Here is a 7,677-nt window from a genome sequence, read left to right on the forward strand (position 1 = left end):
GCCAATCAGGCCATTATCTCTGTGACTGTCTGGCCAATCAGGCATTTACCTCTGTGACTGTCTGGCCAATCAGGCATTTACCTCTGTGACTGTCTGGCCAATCAGGCCTTTACCTCTGTGACTGTCTGACAAATCAGGCCTTTACCTTTGTGACTGTCTGGCCAATCAGGCCTTTACCTTTGTGACTGTCTGACAAATCAGGCCTTTACCTTTGTGACTGTCTGGCAAATCAGGCCTTTACCTTTGTGACTGTCCAGCCAATCAGGCCTGATAGAGGATAAAAACATCAAAGAATAACCGATGGGCTGCTTTAAAAGCTCTACATTGTAATTTGTTTCTACTACTAATGTCTGAGGAGACACATTGTTTTGAATGTAGGACTATACTGTACTGGTAGGGTCTCCTGTACAGCGAGGCCAGAGTCACGTTTTGAAGGATTTGGCAAACTCCTGTAAGTGAATGGATGTTTATATTTGTCCTGTTTCACATGTGTACAAGTGTGTATTAATACGCATGTGTGAATTGGAAATGTGTTTTTTGCATATCCCACTCTCCCTGAGACACCCCCTGGAGAGTGGGGTCACGGCCAGGGTCTGCCATTATCAACGGCGACCCTGGAGCAATTAGGTTTTACTGCCTTGCACAAGGGCACATCAACAGATTTTTTTACCTTGTCGCCTCGGGATTCGAACTAGTGACCTTTCGGTTACTGGCACAACGCTCTAACCGCTGGGCTACCTGCCGTGTGTACGAGTGTGTGCGTGTGTGCCCTGCAGCTGTAGTGTGTGTGTTGTTTTATGAGCTCTAGCTTGCATACGCAGCCGTGCTCTCCTCTCCTCTCCTCTCCTCTCCTCTCCTCTCCTCTCCTCTCCTCTCCTCTCCTCTCCTCTCCTCTCCTCTCCTCTCCTCTCCTCTCCTCTCCTCTCCTCTCCTCTCTTGTCCTCCTATATATCCCAGCTCTGCTTTTAAGCTGGTGATTAATGGTAGAATAAAAGGCCCCATCAGAGAAATGCAAGTTTGCACATCTATTAACTGTTTTCCTCTGCTATGCAGGAACGTGTGAGAACGACTTCTACAGTAATCAATTGGTGTAATACATGGCACAGTGTTATGTTTTAAGGACATACTGATTAATGCCATAATCAGATTGGGAAAGAGTGTGTGTGTGTGTGTGTGTGTGTGTGTGTGTGTGTGTGTGTGTGTGTGTGTGTGTGTCTGTTTGCATGTGTGTGCGTGCGTGTGTGTGTGTGTGTATGAGTGGAGGTGTATATAAGGCCAGTGCACAGAGCTTAGTATTGTAACAGTACAGCTCAATAGGTTAAACAAGCAGTTCATAGCGCCTCCATTGTGTCCCAATTAGCCAGTGTTATTGTCTCAGCAGGTACCAGGCAGAGGAAAGACCACTGTATTTACACAGCAGACTGGAGCTGTCCCACAGCCATGTTGTCCCCATAGAGTTAGACAGAGGACTCATCTTTGTATGACAATGTCCATGCTAAAACGGTTATATCCATCTTAATCTCTCGTGGACAGACTACGTAAACATAAATGGTAGCGTAGATCTGTCACGATACAACGGGATGCGTGAGGTAACGAGCAGGATTAGTGCTTGGGTTTTTCGTCAATGGTTATGTCGACAAATCACTATTGCGCAGGTGTTAGCATCTTTCGAATTTCGGAAGGGGAGGAGACATTTGGCCCATAGACTTGCCCGTAACTTGCAAAGAGAGAGGGTGGAGCTCTTCGTTCCGGGTCCGATCCTCGTTCTATCTCTTCTCTTAACACGTATGGACCCAGAACTTAATCGAACATCTGCCCAATTAAGCGAGACTTTAGTTCTGGGTGAACTGAGATTATATCCATCTAGAGTCCTCTATCTAACTCTATGGTTGTCCCTCAACTCGGCACTTGACTTTGAAGCGTGCTTCAAGTACTGTAGTTTGATAAGAAAAGTACAAGGCTGCTACTCTTCTGAAGAAGGTTTCACTTACAATGACTGTGATTAGTGGTTGTTTTATCTACCGAAGTTCAATGCACAGACTCTGAATAAGTGTGCTATCTGAATCACTCAAATGTATTGGAAATGTATTTAGTTAAAAAGAGACGGTTGTTGAGACATTGGGAGACAGCAACCTGTTTTGGCTTTAACACCAGAATAGAGGCAGGTTGAGGTTAAGGGGTTGTCTGATGTCTGATCTGGTCCCATGACCAGGAGGGACCAGGAGGGGCATCTCTCCCTCACCTCACCCCCCTCCCCTCTCCCCCTTCCTGCCCTTGCCCCCTCAGTTCTCCATGCCTGGATGCTAACCGCTAGTGAAGGAAGGCTAGCCAATTATCCCCAATCAGCCTCCTCTAGCCACTCTAACTGCCAGGGGAAGCTCCCATAGAGCTCAGTGTTCATTATGGGGCACATCCTGACATTACCTCCCTCCCTCCCTCCCTCCCTCCCTCCCTCCCCTCCCTCCATTCCTGTCTTATTTTATCTCTTTTGTTCTCTCTCTTACACCCACACACCCACACATTCATGCACGCAAGGACCCACTTTCACATATATTCACACACACGCATGACACACACACACTGCCCTGTCCTAGACTCTCCTCTGATGCCCGTAAGAGAGTGGTTGACTCGATACCGCCATCGCCGCGAAGCGAGGCGAAACAATCAAACAGGCAAACCAAAAGCACATGGCTTGGTAATTCATGCCTTCCTAATAACGCATTAAGGAAATTGGGGATGTGGGGAGAGGGCATGCGTGACGTCATTTTCGTAGGAAGTTTGTGTATGTGTATACGTGGGGTATGAGTGTGTGTGTGTAGGGGGAGGAGGGTGTATTTGTGTGTGTGTGTGTGTGTGTGTGTGTGTGAAAGGGGGGGGGGGGGGGTTGTGGTGATTGGAAATGTCACCCCACACACTCCCCCCTCCCCTCCAGAGACAGACAGATTGGGCTGAAATCAGCTCCGATAATTTTCCAGAAGAGAGACAGTTGATTACAGCACCTCTCTCTCTCCATCTCCCTCTCTCTCTGTTCTTCCTCTGTAGCGTGTGTGTGTGTACCTGTATGTTCCTCAGTCCTATAGTTAGTCTAGTCCTATAGTTAGCCTAGTCCTATAGTTAGCCTAGTCCTATAGTTAGCCTAGTCCTATAGTTAGCCTAGTCCTATAGTTAGCCTAGTCCTATAGTTAGCCTAGTCCTATAGTTAGCCTAGTCCTATAGTTAGCCTAGTCCTATAGTTAGTCTAGTCCTATAGTTAGCCTAGTCCTATAGTTAGTCTAGTCCTATAGTTAGCCTAGTCCTATAGTTAGTCTAGTCCTATAGTTAGTCTAGTCCCTATAGTTAGCCTAGTCCTATAGTTAGCCTAGTCCTATAGTTAGTCTAGTCCTATAGTTAGCCTAGTCCCTATAGTTAGCCTAGTCCCTATAGTTAGCCTAGTCCTATAGTTAGCCTAGTCCCTATAGTTAGCCTAGTCCTATAGTTAGCCTAGTCCTATAGTTAGCCTAGTCCTATAGTTAGCCTAGTCCCTATAGTTAGCCTAGTCCTATAGTTAGCCTAGTCCTATAGTTAGTCTAGTCCCTATAGTTAGCCTAGTCCTATAGTTAGCCTAGTCCTATAGTTAGCCTAGTCCTATAGTTAGCCTAGTCCTATAGTTAGCCTAGTCCTATAGTTAGCCTAGTCCTATAGTTAGCCTAGTCCCTATAGTTAGCCTAGTCCCTATAGTTAGCCTAGTCCTATAGTTAGCCTAGTCCTATAGTTAGCCTAGTCCTATAGTTAGCCTAGTCCTATAGTTAGTCTAGTCCTATAGTTAGCCTAGTCCTATAGTTAGCCTAGTCCTATAGTTAGCCTAGTCCCTATAGTTAGCCTAGTCCTATAGTTAGCCTAGTCCTATAGTTAGCCTAGTCCTATAGTTAGTCTAGTCCTATAGTTAGCCTAGTCTTATAGTTAGCCTAGTCCTATAGTTAGCCTAGTCCCTATAGTTAGTCTAGTCCTATAGTTAGCCTAGTCCTATAGTTAGCCTAGTCCTATAGTTAGTCTAGTCCTATAGTTAGCCTAGTCTTATAGTTAGCCTAGTCCTATAGTTAGCCTAGTCCTATAGTTAGCCTAGTCCTATAGTTAGCCTAGTCCTATAGTTAGCCTAGTCCTATAGTTAGCCTAGTCCCTATAGTTAGCCTAGTCCTATAGTTAGTCTAGTCCTATAGTTAGCCTAGTCCTATAGTTAGCCTAGTCCCTATAGTTAGCCTAGTCCTATAGTTAGTCTAGTCCTATAGTTAGCCTAGTCTTATAGTTAACCTAGTCCTATAGTTAGCCTAGTCCTATAGTTAGCCTAGTCCTATAGTCAGTCTAGTCCTATAGTTAGCCTAGTCCTATAGTTAGCCTAGTCCCTATAGTTAGCCTAGTCCTATAGTTAGCCTAGTCCCTATAGTTAGCCTAGTCCCTATAGTTAGCCTAGTCCTATAGTTAGCCTAGTCCTATAGTTAGTCTAGTCCTATAGTTAGCCTAGTCCCTATAGTTAGTCTAGTCCTATAGTTAGTCTAGTCCTATAGTTAGCCTAGTCCCTATAGTTAGCCTAGTCCTATAGTTAGCCTAGTCCTATAGTTAGTCTAGTCCTATAGTTAGCCTAGTCCCTATAGTTAGCCTAGTCCTATAGTTAGCCTAGTCCTATAGTTAGTCTAGTCCTATAGTTAGCCTAGTCCTATAGTTAGCCTAGTCCCTATAGTTAGCCTAGTCCTATAGTTAGCCTAGTCCCTATAGTTAGTCTAGTCCTATAGTTAGCCTAGTCCTATAGTTAGTCTAGTCCTATAGTTAGCCTAGTCCTATAGTTAGCCTAGTCCCTATAGTTAGCCTAGTCCTATAGTTAGTCTAGTCCCTATAGTTAGCCTAGTCCTATAGTTAGCCTAGTCCTATAGTTAGCCTAGTCTTATAGTTAGCCTAGTCCTATAGTTAGCCTAGTCCTATAGTTAGCCTAGTCCTATAGTTAGCCTAGTCCTATAGTTAGCCTAGTCCTATAGTTAGCCTAGTCCTATAGTTAGTCTAGTCCTATAGTTAGCCTAGTCCTATAGTTAGCCTAGTCCTATAGTTAGCCTAGTCTTATAGTTAGCCTAGTCCTATAGTTAGCCTAGTCCTATAGTTAGCCTAGTCCTATAGTTAGCCTAGTCCCTATAGTTAGTCTAGTCCTATAGTTAGCCTAGTCCCTATAGTTAGCCTAGTCCTATAGTTAGCCTAGTCCTATAGTTAGCCTAGTCCTATAGTTAGTCTAGTCCTATAGTTAGCCTAGTCCTATAGTTAGCCTAGTCCTATAGTTAGCCTAGTCCTATAGTTAGCCTAGTCCTATAGTTAGCCTAGTCCCTATAGTTAGCCTAGTCCTATAGTTAGCCTAGTCCTATAGTTAGCCTAGTCCTATAGTTAGCCTAGTCCTATAGTTAGCCTAGTCCTATAGTTAGCCTAGTCCTATAGTTAGCCTAGTCCCTATAGTTAGCCTAGTCCTATAGTTAGCCTAGTCCTATAGTTAGTCTAGTCCTATAGTTAGTCTAGTCCTATAGTTAGCCTAGTCCTATAGTTAGTCTAGTCCTATAGTTAGCCTAGTCCTATAGTTAGTTAGTTAGCCTAGTCCTATAGTTAGCCTAGTCCTATAGTTAGCCTAGTCCTATAGTTAGCCTAGTCCTATAGTTAGCCTAGTCCTATAGTTAGCCTAGTCCTATAGTTAGCCTAGTCCTATAGTTAGCCTAGTCCCTATAGTTAGCCTAGTCCTATAGTTAGCCTAGTCCTATAGTTAGTCTAGTCCTATAGTTAGCCTAGTCCTATAGTTAGCCTAGTCCTATAGTTAGCCTAGTCCTATAGTTAGCCTAGTCCTATAGTTAGCCTAGTCCCTATAGTTAGCCTAGTCCTATAGTTAGCCTAGTCCTATAGTTAGCCTAGTCCTATAGTTAGCCTAGTCCTATAGTTAGCCTAGTCCTATAGTTAGTCTAGTCCTATAGTTAGCCTAGTCCTATAGTTAGCCTAGTCCTATAGTTAGCCTAGTCCTATAGTTAGCCTAGTCCTATAGTTAGCCTAGTCCCTATAGTTAGCCTAGTCCTATAGTTAGCCTAGTCCCTATAGTTAGTTAGTTAGTTAGTCTAGTCCTATAGTTAGTTAGTTAGTTAGTCTAGTCCTATAGTTAGTTAGTTAGTCTAGTCCTATAGTTAGTCTAGTCCTATAGTTAGTTAGTTAGTTAGTTAGTTAGTCTAGTCCTATAGTTAGTTAGTTAGTCTAGTCCTATAGTTAGTCTAGTTCTATAGGTTTTTGTGTGAGAAGTCCTCTTGTCATTATTATGTGTTCAACCTCCCTTTGGTGGTGTAATGTTCAGTCCCGTCTGTATCTCAGCAGTAGTCGTTAGTTAGCCTAGTTGGAGAGTCAGTCAGTCAGTAGTGGGGTGCCTGTAGGTTTGCTCCACTCTACTCTACTGTGTTCTCTGCTCCATGTCTTGTCGTGACAGGAATGGCATTAAGGGCTGTGAGGCGTGGTGACGGAGCAGTGACTGGCCCGGCCCAGCCCCAACCATCCACCCCCCAGGGCAGATACAACATCGGAGAGGGAGGGAGGGAGGGAGATGACTGACACCGCTCACCTCCACCCATCAGCCAATAGCCGTGTTATGTTAGTGACAGTTAGGGCAGTATTTTCCCCTCTCTTGTTTGGGGGTGTTAAATGCATCAGTCAATGCTGCTGTTATGTGTGAGAGTAGATGTTTTTTTGTCTCTGATCATTTTATGATTCATCGAAGAAGACCAATTTAGATAACTACTTTTCTAAAACATTCTGGAAAATGTTTGATATATTTCACTTTGCAAATTCATCCACCGATATTTTTGTTGGAACTAAAACATAAAAAAGCCTTTATGAAGCTGTAATTGAACAGTAACATAGTAACAGGAAGTGACAGCATCAACTATCAAACGATCATAACACACTTTGAGTTCCTTACTTACTGCTTCCTGTCTCTCACTTAGTCCCCTCAGACAAACAGAGACAAGCACCCTGATCTCCCCTTCCTTATCCCTTATCAGGAGCACAAGAGAACACAATCCTCTGAAGTCACATTTTAAAATGATAGAGCGAGAGAACGACAGGGAGGGAGAGATTTTTATTTATTTAAGCACCCAGCAAATGTTTGATGGTAGTACATTTTTTCCTTCTCCTCTCTCTCTTTCACTTTTACTTGAATAACTTTCTATTAAGGTATCTATACTTTTCTTTAAGTATGACAATTGGGTACTTTTTACACCCCTGTGCAATTCAAAGAAATTCCACAAAACATGAGAGTCTCATTGAATCTGACAGGTCACACTTTCAGATACCAAAGAATATATCACTTTGTTCTGGAAACAATGTTCATACTCTTTCAACCTTAGTGCTTAGAATAGCCAATTATATTTCCACCAACCATTCTGGGAAATGTAGTATTTTCCACATATTGATTACTGAAAATATAATAACTTAGAATTTTCACATACAGGTTTTGTTTTCCTTCATCATTAATTTTAAGAGTTTGTCCTGAAAATCTCTCTCTCTCTCTCTCTCTCTCTCTTTCTCTCTCTCTCTCTCTCTATCTCGCTCTCTCTCTCTCTCTCTCTCTCTCTCTCTCTCTCTCTCTCTCTCTGTCTCTCTCTCTCTCTGTCTCTCTCTCTCTCTCTCTCTCTCTCT

General features: G+C 43.3%; 1 protein-coding gene across 1 annotated transcript in view; it reads left to right on the forward strand.

Annotated features, from left to right (window-relative positions):
• Positions 1 to 1,580: 1,580 nt before the first annotated feature.
• The window catches only part of bnc2 (basonuclin zinc finger protein 2), a gene marked incomplete at both ends in the record, with an annotated part of 50,166 nt that continues 44,069 nt past the window's right edge, over positions 1,581 to 7,677 (forward strand). The window contains one exon of the mRNA XM_084188484.1: positions 1,581 to 1,589. Coding sequence (XP_084044610.1) covers positions 1,581 to 1,589 — 9 coding nt within the window. The remainder of the gene's footprint in view (positions 1,590 to 7,677) is intronic.

The sequence above is a fragment of the Coregonus lavaretus genome (assembly GCF_964263955.1).
Source record: "Coregonus lavaretus genome assembly, contig: SUPER_35_unloc_1, whole genome shotgun sequence".
Classification (NCBI taxonomy): Eukaryota; Metazoa; Chordata; class Actinopteri; order Salmoniformes; family Salmonidae; genus Coregonus; species Coregonus lavaretus.